Source organism: Colius striatus, chromosome 15 (assembly GCF_028858725.1).
Source record: "Colius striatus isolate bColStr4 chromosome 15, bColStr4.1.hap1, whole genome shotgun sequence".
Taxonomy (NCBI): Eukaryota; Metazoa; Chordata; class Aves; order Coliiformes; family Coliidae; genus Colius; species Colius striatus.
Window position 1 is genome coordinate 14,740,501 of NC_084773.1, and position 21,898 is coordinate 14,762,398.

The 21,898-nt window shown below is 45.9% G+C and overlaps 1 protein-coding gene across 8 annotated transcripts in view; it reads right to left on the reverse strand.

Moving 5' to 3' along the window:
• The window catches only part of CADPS (calcium dependent secretion activator), a 212,317-nt gene that overhangs the window by 131,860 nt on the left and 58,559 nt on the right, over window positions 1–21,898 (reverse strand). For all 8 annotated transcript variants that reach the window (XM_062007941.1, XM_062007939.1, XM_062007940.1 and 5 more), the window contains exon 4: window positions 4,026–4,106. In XM_062007941.1, coding sequence (XP_061863925.1) covers window positions 4,026–4,106 — 81 coding nt within the window. The remainder of the gene's footprint in view (window positions 1–4,025; window positions 4,107–21,898) is intronic.

The window sequence follows — 21,898 nt, forward strand, 5'->3', positions numbered from 1 at the left end:
CTACAAAGACTCCAGGCCAGACCTCAGCTGAACTTTGTGACTGACAGCAATTTACTAAAGATTCAAAGGATCAGGGAATTGTTTTCCAGTCTCCTCAATGTGCCATCCATTCTGAAGACTCTTCTGAGCTGTTGCTCTGTTAGGTCTCTATGTGTGAAAGGAACCCAAGGAGGAAAGATTAGCAATGTGTGGGCAGGAAAGCGTGGTCCCAACTGGAAGAAGGGTAAAACACTCTTTCCACTGCTTGTCAGGGCCCATGTATCCTTTCAACAGGACAACCTTTTACTGTGAGGCCCTCCAGTGCTGTTTGCACTAAACAGGATGTTTAAACATTAAAACCAAAGGTGACAGAGCAAAATGTGATGTTCCCCAATGTGTGTTTTCAGCTTTGTACTGCATGCTCAGGTACTGCTGCCCATGCTCCAGCTCTGTGAGGATCACTGGTCTGAGCCCTACATCTTCCAACAACTCTGCCCATGCCCCGAATCTGCTCAGGGTTTGAACATCTCTCAGTGGGTTACAAGAGGCTGTGGAGGGCGTTTGACAGTGAGGCAGCATCTGCAGCCCAGGAACTTGCAGCTGATGCACAACGTGTCATAGTGGTAATTCACAATGCTGTAAAAAGCAGTTTGTAAAATGAACACTAGAAAAGAAAAAAAGGTCGTATTTCTTCTAGAAGACTGTCATCAGGCTTCAAGTACTCCATTGCACTAGTTTTTGCATCAGTCCTCAATAGCTTTCTCATTAGAAGCACAGCTCACAGCAGCACTCACACCACGCAGCTAAAATACTCTTCAGTTTCCAGCCTCAATCTCAGGAAGCAATTCCCTCAGGTAAATTAGACCTGGTGTAAGATAAACTACCTGATCAGTCTGGTTTATTGTTTATGCATTATATAAATTGCAAACCACCTCTAGGAAAAAAAAAAATACCCAAAAACCAACCCCAGCACTCTTTTGTAGATTTTGAGAACTACTGCTGAAGCAATGATGCTCAAACATTATTGCTTTTTCACCCTGCTGCCATCCATCTCTCCAGGGAATGCAATTTTGGCACTGCCCCCACAAATCTCTTCAGAATTGCAACCAGGACTGAGATATTTCACTGTGTGCCACTAGCAATTTCTCATACTGAGGCTAAAACCAGGTAGTTTGAAGTGACACATAACAATTTAAGTGGGGCTGGGCCCAGTGATGGAAATGCAGAGATGCAGGTATGGTCCCAAGTTCCCCATCAGGTTGGAGACAGAGCTGGGGGAAAGTCTGGAGGAAGACACAATCAAGAGATGCAGATAAGAGCAAAAAAGGGTGTTAGTCCCCTCCACATGTATGTGGAATAGGGAGAGGACTAGAAATGGGGACAAGTGTGGTGAGAAGCAGAATTAAGAGATTGCAAGGAATGACCAGCCTAGCAGGCTGGAGCAGAGTGAACTCCTCTCACTCTGGTATCATCACAAGGTCTCAGCTGCCCTACACATGCTTCTCATTGCCCTTGAGGACTGGTGACTGGGTGGGGAGAAAGGCACCACAGGACAGCAGGGTACTTGCTACTGCAGAGAAAAATAGACTTCTCTGCTTTGGCATCAGTAAGCTCTCAGCTCTAATGCTGCTCTCATTTAGCTGCTGGAAAAGTACAATGTGCAGAGTGAAAAGCCTGTCCAGATTCAGCTTTAAAACATCTGCTTGACTTTGAGCCTGATCCTCAAGCTGGCTGGCTCCAAGGCTGGGCTTATGTGCTTTGATGCAGTCATGCTCAGGGAGCGAGATCCTGCCCAGTGCTGCTCTGGCACCGTGCTGAGCTGCACACTCCTGGGCACGTGAGGAGGTAAAAAGGCCCTGAGCTGTGCCCTAGTATCCAGATGCAGAAAAGCTGATGTGCATAGTGACTTGTTCAAGGTCACACAACAGGTCACACGAGGGCTTACAGAGCCACTGGTTCTGCAATGCTGCAGTCCCAGGTCCTGTGAGACTCCACAGCCTTTGCTGCCTCTCAAGTACAAATGTCCTAGTGAGAATTTCTTACTTTATTAATAAAGTATTAACGTGTCTTTAGCATGGAATTTCCAAGACAGACACCTCAGGGCTAATTTCATGAACACTGTAAGTCTGACCCCTGTGCACTAAATCTGTGTCAAAAGCCACAAACTGGAGAAAAAATTGGATCCTTTCATTGAGCTGAACTGTGAACCTGACCTATGCTAGAGGGAAAGCAGCCTTGCCTGGAAAGGAAGATACAGAGAAAGACTCAAAGGTCATTTGGATGCCTCCAAAAGATTGTACTCATGGGTCTGAAAGAGCAAGGTTTCTTGTAGGCTGGTCCTGTCAGGATCTGACATTCTGGAGAGAAAGCTTGCAGCAGTAACATGAAGGAGATTAAATATCAGTACCTGCCAACCAGATCACAGGTAAGTCACTTTTACTCTAAACCACCCTCCAAGCTGCACAGTTGTATTTTGAAGGTTGAGTTCTGCACTGAGAAATGTCAGCTTGTGTTGAGGACTTTCCCCTGACTGTCTCCCACAGGGCCAGCAGTGCCATGGTTTGTTTTCAGCATCCTCGGGGAAAGAATGGAAATGGTAAATTCTCGTTTGCAAAAAATAATTCATGAAGCTGCAGCCTCTGCTGGCTGCTGCTGAACTGTGCAGATTGCCTGGTTTTGTTGTTTCATTTTCTCTTTATGGCATGTGGGACAGCAATCTCATTCTGGCACTCACTGTCTGCCTACCCACCTCAGACCCAGAGCAGCAGTGCTCAATGCAGGGGTTTACATCTTGCCACAATTAAAAGATGTTGTAAGTTTTCTTGACAGTAAAATTGCAAAGGGCCAAACACAGAACAAAGGAGCTGCAGCTGGTTTGCTGCTTTGCCACAGCATTGTTTGGCCACTGTACTACTTTTGTCAGTGAAGAAGAGAAAACCAGAACCTATCTCTCCAAAGACACTAGAACTGGAGCTGTTTAACAGAGCATTAGTGAGATGTAACTGCACAAGTGCTACCAGCATCCTCTCTAATGCCTGACCATAAATGAACATGCTCTGCTTTTCACAGCCAGGGATATCAGTGTGTTTACATAGAGCTCTGACATTACCTCCCTCACAAAAAAAACCCCAATTTGGGCATAGCTCAGTACTGGGAGGACTGCTGCTGAAAGGCAGGTTTCTAGTCTGAGCTACATCTCTCTGATTAGACCTTCTTCTTTCCCTTCTAGTAATGGTTTCTTGATTATTGAGAACAGCCAGATAGATCATTCCCAATGATTTCAGCCCTGTTAGGGCTTTATCAGTGACTCAGAGCATCGGATTAGAGGCAAGGATAAAATCTCAGCCACACTGATGTCAACAGGATCCAGGGTTTCTGTCCATCTATGGGACATCGGAAACCACATAAATCTGCAGAGTGTAGGATGTGACTTGCTCCTGGGGAGATGTCTCCTTACAGAAGGGTCTCTAGGGAGTTTAGCTGAGTGCCTGGTTATGAAAACCGTTTGAAGGTCCCACACCTGCTGCTCCAGATGGCAGTGATGTCCAAAGCAATGCCAGTCCAAATGCTCTTGTGCAAAGGATTGAACTTGTCTGGGACAACACATCTGAAGCACTTTTACCTATGGGCAGGGAACTGTGGTCCCAGCAAATGGCACAAACTCCATTAGGGGAATTCCTGGCTCCTTTTTACATGCCATTATCCACCTTATTGGCTAGCACAGAAGTTTGACAGAGAGGGCTCAGACACACATTTGTAGATCTAGCTGCAAACACACTTCAGGACAGTATCTTCCTAACTGCTGAGGATTTGCAAGGGATTTTGCAGGAACTTCAACTGTCCCAGCTTGTGAGGACATTCCAAGAAATGCACATAACAACAGCTTCATCTGTACTTAGTGTTTTGTTTGTCATTTAAAATCTCCTAATATTTAACTGGTGATTATGAGGACAGGAAACCTGTGAAAGGAGGACAGGATCTAGGGGCTGGATTGAACTACTTACCTGTGAAGATCTTATTAATATAGAAGACGTTTTTGTTTTTACCTTGGCAATTTGCTCTGCCATCTGAAGACGTCCATCTAACTCACGTCTGATCTGTGCTGCTTGCTCATCTGGGTTGTCCAGCTGTATAAAAACAAAAGGCAAAGCAAGGTGAAAAATGAAATACTTCTACAAGCAGTCCAGGTCGGTCTTCAGGCTCATCATCTGAGCTACGTGATCAATTAAGTATAGCACAGAGAGAGGAGTGATGGGATTTGCTGTGGGACAGAGCCACCCCAGAGGTTCCTCATCACAAGACAGACAGGACCAGGGGTCTGTGCAGATCCTGTTTCAATGCCTGCCCAGCTGCCTCCTGGGGCTGAGCACCCTCACCCTAAGGTCTTACATCCCACTTTGCCCTGTGAGCCAGGCTGGCAGCAAGCCTTGATGGTGACTATCTGAAGCCCTGAAAAGCAAGGTGCTCTCCATAGGCCATCACTCTGCTGGTACTGGGGAAGTCTTAGCCTCCCTGTGCTGGGGCAGGATACCCAGCAGCTCCTGATCACCAAGCCAAACACTCCCTGCCTCTGCTTGCAATTCAGAAAAAGACAGAAGGCAGCTCAGCAGAGATGCATACCAACAGCATTTGCTTATTTTCTTTCCCCTCTCCCCCATTGCTGCATCACTGTGCTACCACCCAATTTCTGCAACTGGTTTTCCTGCAGCCTTCAGCAGAGATTTTTTTTTTCCCCAATAGCCCACAGCCCTGTGGTTCAGTGTTCAGCATCTGCCTGGCCCTGAAATGTCTTCTGAGGGTAAAATGTTGTTTCTGACAGTTAAGCAAGCAATTACAGCACATGTGGAAGAGGCACAGTGACTGCTGCAAACAGTCTCCCATTGGTAGGACTCAAGACAGATGTTATTTTTAGTAGGAATACACAGGCACAAATTACAGAACAACAAAAGAGTACAAAATCATACTAGTCCCTGAAGAAGGCAATACCTACTGTAATAAGGAGGCAATTTTGTAGCTTATTTCCAGACTCTAACCAGTTTTTAGACTCCATCTGGGTCACTTTAGTCACAGCATAAAGCTAGGACTGTGTGGCAGTAAGGTGGTCACAGCCCCATTCCACCCATGAGGCACAAATCCAAGCTCAATCTGGTACAAAACCTGACAGTTTTGGTTTGTGTCCTTAAATGGGGGGGGGAAGGGCCAACTCCTTCATCCAAATGCTGCCTTCATCTGCAAAGTATCCTCCTCTTCTTCCTACCAGAAAACACAATTGCTACACGCCACCGTAGGTCAGTTCTGCCACCCATTGCCACACATAAATGAGCTGTATTTGCTGGCTTGGGGTTGTGAAAACCACCTCCCTGAGTTTTATCCTCCTCTGGAGACAAACTGCTTGACAGCAGAATGGCTTGGCTGGTGCAGTGCAGTCTGGAAAGTTACAGCTACAGCCCTGACAAAAGTTTCCATCCTCAGTCTGACAAACAACGAGCTTGTCTGTCCTGAATGAGCTGAAACATGCGGCTTTCCCCAAGACCTGCTGCTCCCCACAGAATTCTCTCAGCCTCTGCCTGCACATCCTGCATCTATCTCCCCTCCCTCTCACACACTCCTGTAGATCCACACACGTGCAGTCCTGTATTTGCATCTTGCTTCACAACCGATGGCTTTGCAGAGAGCTGACACACACTGCAGCTGAGACTGAGAAAGCACGGTTTTGACTAGTTTTTGAAAGCCCATGTTGTTGATTCCATTCAAGCAGGAAGACTACAAAGTGTCCTGACTGTGATACAAATCCAGAGAAGGTTCAGCCATCTCTGCTGAGGCCACCTCGGTTTCACTCACAACAGCTGCCCCACATAACCTGACACCTTCTTCTTTACATTCCTGATCCCCAAACCAGTACAGAGCCATGGGCCACCACCACCTTTCATGATCAGTTGTCCTCATTAATTTCTCCATGAGCAAATGCATCACACCACTGACCTCCACTGCTGGGAAAGCACCTCTGAGAGCTGCTTCACTAAGGGTAGGAAATGTACAGTCCCAGATTTCCATTTCTTTGCAACTCTGACAGAGGGGGCACTATTTGAATTCCATCCGAGCTGCAGTAATCGAGGTTAATCACACGCTACCCAAAATAAGTCAGACACTAAATTTAGAAGTCAAGGATGCTGCTGTGGAGAAGAGTTGGTTTTGTGCTATGATAATGAGCCAGCAAACTCCCTCACACTTCCTGCACTATTTTGATTCTGCAGATGTTTTCCAGTGATGCTACAGGTGTCAAAAACTATGTTAAGGCAACATCTGACTGCAGGAGATTGTTTTTCTTAGGAGGTAACAAGCATCCTAGGCAGCCTCTTTGGTTGTGGTTGAGTGGCAAGGTACTGCTTTTCAGGACTATACACTGCTGTGCTTCCAAAGGTTAATTAGTGATGCCAAGCCAGATAACCTGCTATTTAAAGGAAACAAAACAAGGTCTTTCTGGCTTGTATTTTAGACGACTCTGCATGATGGCCTCACAGCAAAAAACCTGATCTTTGGGAAAGAAATCAGTCTGTTGTAGCCAACAGAACATTTCCTTCTTGTTATCTACAGAACAGTACTAATGAGGCAGCCCCTGCTTGTCCTCCTGGCACATTCAAGCAGACCTCTTGTGACTAAGAGTAGCAGCCCAACAGCTCAGCCACTCACTGCTCCCGAGCCTGGGCAGGGCTCCCGCTGCTGTCAAAGCCAGCTGAGTACATTTATACAGTTACAACAGTGTATAGGGCCATTAAAAGAGTAATGCCATTAAAAGAGTAATGCTGGTGCTCATAAAACATATTTTCTTGTGAAATAAGGCAAGGGATAAATACAAGGCATGCTATCTAAGTGAGATCAGATGAAGACCAAAGTAAGGCAACACAGAAGCCCTAACATCATTAAAACTCAACTTCTTAACTAGAGAATCAGCTATTTGTTTTCTGCCATATGTATGCTCACTTTAAATTCAAATACTTGACAGCCAAATACACAAATGATTTACAAAGTCAAGGAGGAATTGCATTAGTTTCGCTCTGCATTATGACTGTGTTACGGGTGTGCTATGAAGAAAAGCAAAGATATAAATCATAAGGTTGCCCCAGTCAATTAAATGTGAAAAGTATTATAAATTTCAGCATGTATATGATTTGTCATATGCACTGGGCTTTTCTTCAGCAGCATGCCACAAATATATGACGTACATAATTTGCAATTCTCAACTGATCATTACCCAATTGCCTGCTGGTAAATTGGATGTTTTCATAGGTACACCATTAGTTCTTTCTGCTCGCCCTGCAGAGATCAGCAACTGTACACCAGTGTAGATAAAGTAAAAGAATAACAATGAAAAATATTATGTAGGTCAGATTCTGAGTGGAACCCAAAACTGACTAGCACCTTGCTGAAGGCATTGCAGAGGATATGCTGACTTTAACTCCTGGTAACTGCTCAACTGCAAGAAAAAGACCTTGCAAAAGACAGGTTTTCTTACAAACTGCTCATAAGGAGTAACTTTTAATGGGTACTGGTAAATGAAAGAAAAAGGCTAAAAATGCTCATCATGCGACTGATAGTTCTAATCCCAAGTAAGAATTAGTTGCTGATCTGTAGAAGCAACCCTTTGCTCCCATGACCCTGAAACAAATCCACTGTGAGACTTTTCCTCATGTTAACCCAGAGGGATGGAAGGCAATCTCCCTCTACCTTTGCAAAGGCAAACAAACCAATCTAATTAAGTCACAAGCACCTACCAAATTAATGCCTAAACTATTTGGTTGGTGTGTCAGACACCTTGCAGCATATTGCCCAACCTGAGCCTTGTGGTTTTTAAAGTCAAAGTGTAACATAGTTAAAGTTCTAGCTAGTTTTTCAGTTTATCACAGCTTAAAGCCAAACCATGACGATGGCAGCATTGGCTCTGCATGTGATACCGCAGCAGCACAGGCTGCCCTCCTCTTGCCTTCTTCATGAAGTCATTTGGCTCAGACACCTCAAACCGACTCCTCTGCCTGGAGATCAAGTAGGGTACAGCTCTTGTGCCATCAGCCACCATGAGAAGGCTGCAGCTGGAGCTAACCTGCTCAGCCTGGGGATGATGTCAACGGCACCAGGAACGTGCCGAATGCAGCACTCGGCTGGATGGTGAGAGAAGAGCGGATCCGGTTGTGCTGCATCCAGAATGGAATCAAACTGGGTTTCTCACCTTCTGGAAATGAAAGCATTTAGTCCAGGTCTCCATGAAATCTGCAGCCAAAGGCAGGCACAGATGGGCCACTATCTATTCATGTCCCTTCTAAGCCTGGCTTAAGTCCTCCCAAAATAATTAACTCATCCAAACACCTGTGTCATGTATGGTTATAGGTGCCAAAAACCTCAAAGAGAAAGTTTCAAGGCGTGAAGGTTTCAAGGCGCTTTCCTTTGACACGCTGGGAGCTCTGTAGCTCAGCAAATGGTTGATTAAGTACTTCAAAGCAAACATACTGCATACGAAGGCTGAACAAGATCACAATATGGGTGGCACTTTTGCAGCTTTGATGTAGGGCTGTAGGAGAGATCTTTGCCTCATAAAAGGTGGTTTTGCTTTGTGATGCACAATGAAAGAAAACACTGAAAAATTCATAAGCCCCCATCAGTTAATAATTAATTGATCAGTCCAGGCATACTCACAACTTGTGGCATCAGCAGCATGGAGTGCTCCAACTGAAACAATCACATGGCCCCCAAAGCGACCCATTGCATGGAAACACTTGGTTTCTTATTGGAAAAACACTGTCCCAGGAGATAAAGTGGCACGAGACAGGGCAGAATGGCATCATGAACTGCACACAGCTTCCTAAAACACATTCCATGCCACCCTCTGTGTTGCTCTGTAGCATCTTCTTCCCACCAATGGTAAATATTCTCTGCAAGTAGCAAAGGGCAGGGTGAGAGGGGCAGCCTGGCACTGGAGACCTCAGCCTCTGCTCATGTCTCTGAAGCAGAAAGCAGAGGAGGATTTGAACACTCCTTCCCTCGATGGCAGGAACTGGGAGTACAAATGATGGTAAGCTGCCCTGCTGGGGGTAAGTTACTAATGCCCTGGGAAACATGATCCTCTAAGCAGCAAATTACAATCTATGGACCATGGGCTGCCTTGGGATCTGAAATGGGAGCGAGGAAGAGGGAGCAAGGACAGCTTCCTCATGTTATGCATCTCCTCCCATCAGCAAAACAGGCAGCACCAGCACAGTCCAGCCCAGCAAGTATCACCCATCAAGAGAGGATTTTGGAAGAGCCAGAAGGAATCAGCAGGACACATCCCTTCCACCAGCTCTCTGGGTTGTCAGGCTGTACTATCCCCACCTACATCTATCACTTCACCAAAATTCTCTTTTTCCCTCCAGTTGGCTCCAGCTCCTCATTCAGCCCTGGGGCTCCAGCCTCTCAAAAGGTGCCAGCTCCCCCCTCCCAGCGGGGAGAGCTCAGAGCATTTTGCTCCTATGTAGGTAAAATTAGGCTTGCTGCAGGAATTCAGTTGCTTCCAACTCAGCTGCAGGTTGTTTTTGTTTGCTGCAGATAGGTGCCTGCTCCGGTTGTTCTGGCAACCTCCTGGGTTATCTAATGGGCCGCTGCTACTATGAGCAAACAGTGAGGGGGTCCCTGGGGGGGTGATTTAGAACAGCAGAAAGGACTCGGATAATTCTCTCTAAGAGAAATCTTATTTCATGGTTCACAAAGTTTAGGGTTGCGCGAGACTCATCGGTGAAAATATTCTCCATGATGTTCAGCTGCCTCTCCTTGACTGAGCACTGAATCTTCTAACCCTGCAATAAACCTCTGTGCTTCACCAGCCATCTGGGCCATGCAAGATCTTGTCCATCACATCCACCAGCAGATGCCTGGACCATGTGATGTCAAGAGATTCACCCTCGATTTAACTCCATTCTAAATGCTGCCATTTGGTAGCTGTTTATCCCACCAGCTGAGCTGATTTCCAACGTGTTTCAGAGGAGCACCAGTGGCATGCACAGGCAAAGGTTTCTCATCCTTTCCTTGCTGCAGGCAGCAGCACCCATGGTGCTCATCTGCAGAACACTACTGAATCAAGCACCACATGCCAGCAGCAGGGCAGGCAGGTGCTTGGCACAGATCCTGTGCAAGAAAAGTGGACAAATCCCTGCATCATCTCTATTACAGACCCAGCTACCCCACATTCCTCCACAGCTTTGCAAGGCTGTGCTGTGGGGCTGAAGAAAGCTGAGACAAGCAAGTCCAGCATGCAGCTTTCCAGCAGGTTATGCAAAGATATCTCCAGATTTATGAGCAATGATAAATTAAGTAAATGAAAAAACAGATTCAGCAAAACGAGGGGAAGAAAAAGCCCTGCCTGCCTTTGCAAAGGTTTTGCAAGCTGTTAAGGGATGGAGGAGCATTTCCACTTGAGAGGCATATCCTTTCCATCTGTGACCCAAGAACTTCTGAACCCTACAAATCCCTCTGCAAGATCATCTGTGTGAGGTGTACGACACTGAAAGAGCTTAAAAACTAAGCTGTCCAGAGGCTCTGACCTCTGAGTGTGCCTTAATACCATCTTCTTATGGCATTGCATAAGGATGTTGGAAGGCATGTGGGCAGCATATGCTGAGCTACAGCACCCTGCAAGAAAGTGGAGCTCTGTTTGATTGATGCAGCCCAAGGTAGATCACTACATTTAGCTTGCTTGTGTTTCCTTACAGTTTTTCATATGCTGGACTTCATGTCAGTTAACTGCAAGAGAATCATCTAAATTTCCTACTCGTGACTATAAGCTAGTGTTGAGTTCCAAGTATTGTTTACAGTTAGAATTAGCTGCAATTAACTCATCCCAATCATCACGGAAGAAAGATCTACATATCAAACCAGCATCTTTTGTCACATAATTCAAAATGGGCTAAATCAACCTGCATGACAACCTGGGCTAGCAAAACTGCAGTACCTTGACACTCAGGAGGATTAAAGGTGACAGAATAAGAAGTGGGAACATCTCCAGCAGTGTCTATACAATGGTCATGGCTAGGGCAAGGCAGGAATTCATGCTTTCTTTGAAGTTACCTCCCCCAATGCTGAAATATGCTCAGGGCCAGGATCTCAACTTCTGTTCATTCAAGCAGAGAACTCAGATTTTTCTTGCTCTTTTATCACCAAATTGAAAGATTTTTAACTGACCTCCATGGCTGCAGCACCTGAAAGCCTTCCAAAACACAAGGTGGCAGCTTCTGATGGGTTTCGCAGAGTTATAGTGTATTTACACGTTTCAAGTCAAAGCCTCTATTTGCTGATGTTTGGCAGAGGTGGATATTTGGAGATGAGGTGTCCTGAGAGGAGTATCATTCCGCAGGGAGAAATCCTTTTGAGGTGTTGAGCTCTCTGGCTGTGCCGTGCAGCCCTTCCCACGGAGCTCATTGTGTAGCTGGCTTTCTGGCTGAGCAAGCTTCATTCCCAGCAATAAAGACAACTCAAGGATGAGACCTGAACAGTGAATTTAAAATTCCCTAGTTGCCTTCCCTGTGGATGCAAAATCAGATATCCTTCAGGGACTGAGACCAGATGGTAAAACTGAGACTCAAGGTCCTCTGCCGCAGCCAGGACTGTGCTTGGTAGGTTGATGATACAGGTGAACAGGTACATAAAAAGCTACAGACCATCATGTGAATGATGATCACTTTTATCCATTAAAAACAGCTAACATAAAATTGAAAGAAAAAACATATTCAGAAAGAAACTTGCCTGCCACAGAAGTGCAGCTTGAAATTGGATAGCCACCCCTCAAAATAAATACTCATGGTATGTTGCGGCATCTCTTGGAGTTGAATTGTGACACCGGTTCTTGCAGTAGCATGGTGATAAGATTCTCATCTGCAGAATCTCTGAGCAAAGAACTGGCAAAGCAGAGGCTATGGCCATGAAAAGTAAGGCTCTGGTTCTATTTTATGCCAAACAACTAGGCATCAAAAGAAGAGGAGAGAAAATGTGGAGGGAAGGTTACTGCCCCCACTTTTTCAAGGATAGCAAAAAAATGCAGTACTGGAACTGCCCATTTTAGTATTTGTGAAATTTAGATTACTGCAGCCAGAAACTGGAAGAGACGGTTCTCCTGAACAAGCTGATGTATTTCACACTGGTTTGACACAGCAGACTTTTCTCAGGAGGTCAGGGAGAAAGCACTTAGGAAAATGAAGCCTCCAGGCAGCCAATTCTCAGTGTGCAATGAGGTTGCTACAAGTTCTCAGTGGATGAAGAGAGGAAGAGATCTAAGAGAGCTGAAGTTGCTGGTTAACTCCCACAACCAGGACCACATTTGTCCAGGAATCTCTGTATACATCACCATCAGACTCCCTCCTACAGCAACAGGGAACTGGGAGGGAATGGCCCTCCGTGGCAGACCCAGCTGTTTTCAGTCCCTCCAGATTGCACTTAAATTTATCCCTTTTTTTTTCTCTCTATAGTAGCTAGCAACAGGACAAGGGGTAATGGGATGAAGCTGGAACACAAAAAGTTCCACTTAAATATAAGAAAGAACTATTTGACTGTTCAGGTGAGGGAGCCCTGGCACAGGCTGCCCAGAGGGGTTGTGGAGGCTCTTTCCTTGGAGGTCTTCAAGACCCACCTGGACATGTTCCTGTGTGACCTGATCTAGGTGAACCTGCTTCTGCAGGGGGGTTGGACTAGATGATCTCTAAAGGTCCCTTCCAACCCCTACCATTCTATGATATGATTCCACAATTATCAAAATCCAGAGCAGAAATATCACACCTGTAAGTCCATTTGATCAATACATAATACCAACAATTATTAATGATTAAGTAATGATTATTTTGATAAACTACCCTATTATGCAAATTAACAGCTCAGTTCCCTGCCCTTAGAACAGTGCCCTGACAGTTGTGCTCTGAGTTACTCAAAGGTTTCAGAGACTTCACCTGGGGGAGAATTTCCTGGTTTTCAACAGAAGCAATTCTCTTAACTGTACCAATCCTATCAAATTTATCAGTGCATTTTGGAAAAGCCACTTCTTTTAAAAATAATTAGCATTCAATGTGAAAAAAATAGAAGAGTAATAGGGACTGGAATCCTGGTTCCACTGAGAAAATCTGCCACCTTTTACACTGCCTGACCCCCTCCAACAGAACCTGTTCTGCCCCTGAAGAACCAGTGGCACGAAATGGATGTACGGCACCTCAGAAAAGGGCCATGTGCAGCCACAAACTGTCATCTGGGATTAAACCCTGCACAATACTCTTGGCGAGATGCTCTGGCACCTGCATTAAGATCAAGGATGTGAGAAGAATTGAAGCAGACACAGTAAAGTAGCAAGAGACACAGCTATGAAGAAACAAACACAGGGAGCAAAAATGTGATGCTTTTAAAAGCAGTTGGACCGTAAGGTGAGAGGAGGAGGAATTCAGCACAAGGTACCATGCAGGGGGAGATCTTGGTAGATGAGGCAGGTCCTCCCATGGGGTACACTGCCCTCATTACCTTACTGGTGAGGATAGTCAGCCTGGCAAGCCATCTATGCAATATGGAAAATGCTGCTGTGTGTCCATATTAAATATAAGATAAATAATTTACCTGTACAGATACTATAACAATTACAGAAGAAGATGCTTCAGCTTGGAAGCAGCAGCAGCTCCTGCAAAGTGGCAGAACATCCCACCTCCCTTTGCAGAGCAGCCTGGGAAGCACAGCACTGCTTTACTCTGACCAGCTCAAACTGTGGCAGTTGTGAAGCTGGAACACTGACTGGGTACTGCACCATCCCACATTGATTCTGGGCTGATCCCTGACAGCCCTCCCACCAGCTGAGATAGCCTGGCCAATGCTCACCAGCTCTAGCCAGAGCAGACACAGTCACAACACCCATGGGAGTACAGGCATTGTCTGAGACTGTTGGTGCTCCCCACACAGGGCACTGCTCCCTGGGCAGATACACCCCAACAGCAATGACCCACCGAGGTCAAGGCCATGCTTTGTGTTCCCTCCTTTCTGAGACCGCTGCCCTGGCTGGAGGCTGCTGCCATAGGCTGCACCTCACAGGGTTTTTAAGTGCTGATGAATTGGGATGTGAGACAAGGCTCCCAGGCAGCTCTGCAGAACAGCCTCCTAGCAGACATGGCTGGAGACCTGATGGGAGAGGCAGACCTCTGTCTCCCTGCCTCAGGGACTCAGCTCAGTGCATCCACGAATGTATGAGCCACAGCTGAGAGAAGGGCAGATACAAAGCTGAGATGTTTTGTCATTTAGCCTTCACTACATAAATCCTGCACAAGACTCACCAAGACAAGTATCTGCTAGGCATGGATCACACACAGGGCAGGGAAGGATGGGCATCTTCCTTGGAGAACAGGGATGGGTTTTTGAGGTCCTGGAGTTCAAAGTCACTGAAAATGGTACAGTTTAAAATTTCTCCTAGGCTAAGAGCCATCACCTCCCACACCTCATACTGATGTTCAGTGGGCTCCAGGAGCACAACAATAATACATACATGCAGTGTCACGAGTGTTGAGTCTTCACTGTGTTATCACGCTGCCGACAACAAACATTCTCTCTCCTTCTTGTCAAAGACACGAATTCTAACGGCTCTCCCCACCACAACACACTGACAGCACCGGCTACAGACTTCAATTTCTGCCACATCAGCTGTAAAAGGCAATGGCCTTTAGATAAGAGAGCATTGAGGCTTCAGGGGCTCCTGCCAGACCTGATGCACAGCAGCAAGAACAATTAGTTTTTTTTCCAGAAAGCGTATGGCACGTAATAGAAAATATTAACTCATGTTACAAATATTTATAAGAAAGTCAGACATGATTAAGTGATCTGCAAGTGAAAATTCACAATCTAAAAATGCAGCCGTGTAGACAGACAGCGTTAAATATAACTGCAGTTAATGGGAGCTCATTTCAACAGAGCTAATTCAGCAGCGACAGGAAAAGGCAGGCAATCACATTCCCTGTCATTAACATCCTTCTGCACACGGAATATTATTAGGTGAAGCTTTGGAGCTGCTCTGCTGTCCCGGTGGGTGTTTGGCCGGAGCGGAGGGACGCGGCTGCCCCGCACGCTCCAGCAGCCATCGCCACGAGATGGCGAATGGAGTCAGCTCGCTGCTGAGTGGTTTTAAACGCTGCCTGTAACCTGCACAGCTCACTGTCTGTGATAGACTACAACACTTTGCCTACGGCAGGCCAAAGCAGAGTCCAGTGCTGCCCTGAGGGTCCTGCACTGCGCTCATCAAAGCACCACCAACTTTCCCCAGGCTCCCTCCAGGCCTCAGCTGCTGCTCCTCCAATTATCCTTCCCTACAGCTCAGTCAGATCGAGCCTCCAGGCAGAGCTTCTCCATCCCCATAGGGGGAAGAGCTATTTTTCACACTGTTTTGCTAATTATTCTTTGTACTTAAAGCCAAATAAAACACTAGTTGGCCAACATCTTCATCTCAATCCAGGCTGGACTATCTTGGCTTTGGCATATGACAAGATGTAACATAACTGGAGAAGAGAGAGAGCAGGCAGGACAGGAATGGGATGCTGGAGATGTCAGCACAGTCCTCTGCAGCAGAATTCCATGACTGATTTAAGAATGGGACATGCGCTGGGTGGTGGATGAGGCTTCACTCTAGCTGCATAGTAACTCCTTCAGACAGCTCCTCTGCAAGAAACACTCTCATCTCCTGCTTTTTGAAGAAATGCAGTTTATTCTAAACTACATTCAGCAGGGCATGACCTCTTTCCTTTGAAATTGTTACCAGGGCAGGAGGCTTTTGCTTAGAGAGTTAGGGGAAATACATGGGACACACAGAGTACAGCATTACAGTCTCTACTATAGTTGAGGTCTCTCAGTGCTTGCTGAATGTCCGTGCCTTGCAAAAATAAGGTGATAACCTGCTCTCTGATCGCATTTCATCTCTATACTACCCTCAGTTGTTTCTTTAAAGCTTTCCCTGAGACCAACAGACTTCATATGCAGAAGGGACATGCAAGAGAGTAGTGCAGGATATGCATCTGGGATCCAGATGTCAGGCAGAATGTGACCAGGTCTGCAGCACTGGTACCTGTCCAGGTAGGTGCTGCAGCTCCTTTAGAAATCAAGAAAAAAATACCAATGAAGAGATTAAAAAGAAGCCTTCCCATAGGATTCAGCTTTTCTTTTTTTCATTCTGCTCTGTAACCAGGTTGAAATTTGCACTGCTAGAGCCCCCTTGTTACCACAAATGAAGGTACCATCAGATGCTACTGGCTATAAAACCACAGGAATACACACACGTGGAACCTGCAGCTGAAACTCTTCTGTTTCTTAATCAAACAGATCTATGGTAACTGAAGGGAGGAAGGCAGTGCTCAGGACATTGGGGAAAAAAGCCACAGTCAAGTTGCTGCCCTGGCTGCATATCTGTGCAGAAGAGAAGCTCCATCCTGGTCCTTCTCTCCCTCCAGATGCAGTTACAGGGAAAAGTAAGCAGCTTCCAATGGGACTGATGGCCCAAATGCTATGAGCTGTTAAGGAGAATGAGAGAAAGAGAGCAAGCTCATGCTGGGAACTGGCAGAGCTGGGAAACACTCTGATACCTGCCTGTGCCACCCCGCAGGTGCAAGAGAATCAACTGAGGATCACACTGTGACCTTGCACGAAAGCTGAAAGAATAATGAATCATTTGGCTTACAAGCTGAGCAAAAGCCACAACAGATCCCACCCCCTCAAAAAACATTCATTTTCAACAGTTTTCCATACTACATCTTCCGCAGTCTAAAAAACCTCAGCTGTTCTGTTTCTAAACTGCTCAGATCCATCTCAAATACATTCTCTCACTCTTTTTAGGGGGGATTTAGAATGGTGGGAAAATATTACAGAAACAACTCCACCAGTGCCTTGAAAGCCTGAAAAATGCTTAATTCATCCCAACTCTGCCTACATCCCGAACTGCGTGCAGGCTCACTCTTGGGGAGGGATATGTGGGATACGTTTGCTGAAAACAGAGATGTGAGATTGCCTCTTCCATACTGCACCAGGAGAAAACCAGCAATCCTTTCCTGTCTTCTCCAGAGCCATTTTCACACCCAGCTGAACCCCTCCCAGCTGTGCTAGATGTGTGCTTTCCATCACAGGTAAAGCGAATGGAGCAGGTGAGAAAGCAGACGGCTCTGCAAGATGCAGCCTCATGCAAGCAGGAGATCAGCTGAAGAAGGAACAAGTACCCAAGTGTGGGGAGGGGGAAACTGGCAAAGCAGAAAACCCTTCTCTTTGAATTTATTTATTTTTCCTCTCCAGCTAAGCCTGTCTGCCTGGCAGGTAAGGATCACTGCTGGTGCTGAGGCAGGTGAAGCACAGATGATATCCACTTGCAGACCCGCTCGCAGGGCACCTGGCTATGTTGGCACACCCTGTCATCCTCACTGCCATCATGAGCAGGAGAAACACAAACCTGGCATAAATCTACTACTGCTCCCTTTGAACCATCTTCTCCCCTTGTGCCCTCCAAAATGAGTGCAGGGGATACCTCATGTGATAGCCGGTTTGCAAGGCTGGCATTGAAGTGAAAGTAACTACCTCCTGTCCCCACTCCAATCATCCCGCAGAGCTCTCCAGGGTTCTGCTGCTGGCAGCTTTCTTAACTGCACAATGACACACACTAAAAATATTTTCTGTTTGGACTAGATTTTGTGTTTAAAAATGTATAACAAACAACTACTTGCACAGCACAAACCTTATAGCTTCTGCTTCCAAGCAGATGGGAATTTGTAACAAACTTCATCTGGCAAAGCAGTGTCCCCTCATCTGCCATCACTTCGTCTGCAGAGGCACACAGCACGCTCTGTGCATCCCAGCCCTGCCTCCTAACCCGGGCACTCCCACAGCAAAGGCTTTTGGCTGCAGGTGACCAGGAAAGCGCTCCAATCTGTCTGGCTGCAGGCCTCCTTTTTACAGCCTGCCACAACTTTGCTGTAGACTAAAATGAAAAAAACAGCCTAGATGAAGTTCAGTTAAATAGCTAAACTATTCTGACTCTATATTCAATATTCTATATTCTATTTGGGCTCCCAGCCCAAGATGAACTACACCTTCCCCCACAATCTCCTCTATATCCCTAGGAAAATCCAGCCTGCAGTTGCTCTGTTAAGGCTGTACCCTCCATTCAGACTCAAGCTTATATGACAGAAAAAGATCTGGTGTAGTCTTCAGGAGAGAGAAAGGTTGTTACAACCTTTGCTCAGCCCTAACTATCAGAAGCACAGCTGACAGCATCTGCTTTGATCACACAGTTTTACTGCACTTGTACATGCACAGTTAAAGGTACTTCCTTGTGCTTCCACCCAACTCCCAAGACCTTCCCAAGGCATTTTTTATCTCAATATAGTAGAGGTATTTCTGCTGCCCTATAGAGGGTAACAGCATCCCACAATGTTTCCTGAGGTTCCTTTGCTTATCTAGCCAAGACCTGAGTAGACACTGTAGCTACAGCATTGCCTCCAGGGTCAGGCTCATTCATGCACAATTGTCCTCATAGTCTTTTCAGAGGCTGCTCTGAAAATCAAATCCTCTCCAGTCTGTTCATCATCCCCTAAGAGTGGTTAGTCCCTAACTTGCACTCACTAGATCCTGAAACACCCTGCTCATTCCTATCCCTTCTTCAGCACTCTTCCCCTTCACTCTGTCTTTAGAGACACGTGCTTTTCCACTGCATTCTTCAGTCCTCCAGTCATCATTTCATCTTTGGCCTTGCTCTGTGAGCAGAGAGTTCAAAGCCCAGCTCTCCTTTCATGCTTTCCTGCAAAAGCCAAACTTTCACAGGTGCTGAAGGCCTGGCATTGTGGCTGAAGGTCTCAGCATGTCAACCGAGGCTGTGGCTGTATACTGTACTCCCTCCACCAATGCCCTGAGATCCCTCAGCTGGTGCTCCCAAGGCATCAATCATACACAATCACTTTGAAAATCTTTCACAACCTGGTCACCACCTTCCCAGGCACCTTGTTACATCACTGTAAGTCTGACTCTTGCTTTAACATTATTTATGGCAGCACGCACTTAGTCCTTCTTTGCTTCCCCTGTAAGTCCTCTCCAGAGGCTCTTTTGAAGCAGAGAAAAGAAGAAAAAAAAACCAAAAAGAGGAAGGAAGGAAGAATAATAAAAAGAAGTTGATCTTCCTGGAAGGTTTGCTAGATGTTATCTTGGAGGTTACAGGACTGCATCATCAGAAAAGAAGGGTAGCACAGCTGTTTCAGATGCTCAACAACAGCAGGCAAACTGCTGTAGCAAAGCAGTACTGGCCCCTTCTCCTGTCCAACTCTATCCATACATCCTCCCCCGGAGAGGCAGCCAGGAGGGTCTCACACTAAGGCATCCCAGAGCAGCTGGAAAAGCCCTCCACACAGATTGCTACCTTCAGACAAGAGGGATGAGTTTTCCTGTATCTTAAGGCAGGAAATATTACAGCCTGAAGACAGCTTTATGGTAGACAGCTAATGTCAGTTTTGAAAGGCAATGTTCCCCTGTTTCATGCTGAACTCATTTCTGCTTGATGAATTTTTCTAAGCCCACCCCTTGCTGTTATTTGCTGTTAGCTGCTGCACCAGCACTGCTCTCCCCTTCTGTGGGGATCATGTTGGCATAGGCCAATTCATGTCAGTTTGTCTCTGCTGATTTCCAGTTACATCTGATTTAATGCTCTCAATGGGCACTTACTCCTTTTCCAGCAGGACTCTGACCCATTTTTCTCTTCCTCTGCTTACCAGCACCCCTCATTAGCAGTCTGACACATCCCTCCCTCAGCAGCTTCTACACAGAAGGAGTTTTGTTATTAATGATTCTTATGAACTCTCTGTCTTCAAAATAGGAGTGATTTACTTTTGATTGATATCTGGCATCCAGTAATTTCATGCAACAATGGACAGAGATCCCCTTCTGTTGTGGAATGCTGGCATGCCATGAAGCCTTAGGGAGACAGATGTGCTTGCTCTCCTGCCCTTGCATCCTGTGCTGCCCTTCCCTAAATCCTCTCCTGTGTCTACTGCTGCTCTGACTGCAGATGAGACAAAATTTAAGGCACTGAGACACCAGCTCTCCCAGAGATCAGGGCGAGCTACTGACTTGCAGTAGCTCACACGGTGCTTCATGTGACAGTGATAACCATTGACCTGGCCTAAACAAAATGTATCTTTGATTGTCATCATCCAGAAAATCACTCCTATTTTGAAGCAGACAAGGTCTTCCCCAGATCACTAACAGCAATGCTCTGATCGGGCCAGGGATTCTGCCGGTATGTTTGGGGGAAAAATAGAGGATTTTTTTGTTGTTGTTCATTGCTGCTGCCTATGTTTTCAGCCATGCAATGGATGAAACTGCAACTGGCATTATGATAGGGAAGTTTAATGATCCCAATTATCTCCTTGAACATATCTTTATCTATTTTCATCTCCAGAAATGAAACTTCTACTCGCTGCCAGACATCCTCAGCTGTTTTGCAATTGCCATACATAAAGGTGGAACAGATTGACCACGTAATGACCCCGAACAATTGCCTATGTTAAGTGGTAATAAAGAAGACGAGGAGTTACATAGCTGGGAAAGGAACTGCATGGGAAAGGAGCAGAGTCACCTCCTTCCACCAAGCCAGCAGTGCTGGGGGAGCAGCAGGGCACAGCCAGTGCCACCCGGGGACAACAGCAGCACATCCATTAGTCAAAACTGGTGGCCAGAGTTCTCCTCCTGCTTTGCTAAGAGACCACACTGACAACAGGGATTTCCCAGAGGAAAGCTGTTGTACCAGCCTCAAGGAAAGCATGAAGTCCTCACCACAAACATGGCATCTTCATGGGAAGCAGAGTTTGAAAGGCAGTCTTTCCTGAATACTGCTCATGAGCGGTCACCGTAACATTCACTATGGATCTTTGATGGCATATAAGCCACTATTTAGACTGCACTCCTATAACCTGTGTTATTCTCCCTAAGTCCAACAGGCAGATCCAAACCACGTTGCTCCTGTCTGACCTAACAGTCACCCTCCTCCACAAAGTTATTTTGGAATCACTTTGACAGTGGCAGCCACAGCTCCTTCAGCTAATTTACACTCAATTGCTACTTAACCATCTGAGCACAACTGTTCCCTGCCAAAATCCACTGTTAGGGAGAAAAAGGCCAAGTAAAGAGAAATTCCAGAAGTAGAATGCACAATAAAGAACTGAGTGAGAAGTTGACTGAAAATGGCTGCTTGATACTTTACATTTTTGAGACTCTGGATATGCCCAGGGAGAAAAGGTGGGGAATGAGACCTCAAGCCATAAGGAGATGATGGATAAAGTGATGAGGAACTGTTGTTGATATCACACCCTGCATCAGAAATAAAGAGCACTTGGTTTTAGTGTGATTTTAAAACCAAGTGTTGTGTTTGGAAAAGGATATTACCATCAAATGTAATAGGCATCACCTGATTTAATAACATTATTGTGTCAACGTTTCTTCCGTGAAACTATATCTCTGTTTTGTAGCTATTTTTTGTGCCTGGTCTCAGCTCTGCGTGTGGGCAAGGAAGACTCCTGGTAATGGCAGCCAAACACATGCCTGCAGCTCATTTCACCAATGTTGCACAACATGAGCTTACCAGCAAACTGGCAGAAATAGCAGCAGCATAAATGACGAGTGTTGTGAACACATAGGAGACCATTTAATTATTCTACTACTAGAATTTTATAATTTAAACCACCCAAAAGTCTTCTTCACAGTTGTCTCTGGACTTAGCCAGGTCACAAAAGAAACTAGTCAGCTTAGCAAAGCCCTCCACAAAAGTCAACAGCTCATGGTCCTCAACCTGGGAACAACGAAACTCTTCACTGATGCTCCTTCTGCTAAGAAATACCAAGGAGTAAAGTCTTCTACTTGATGCCTCCCT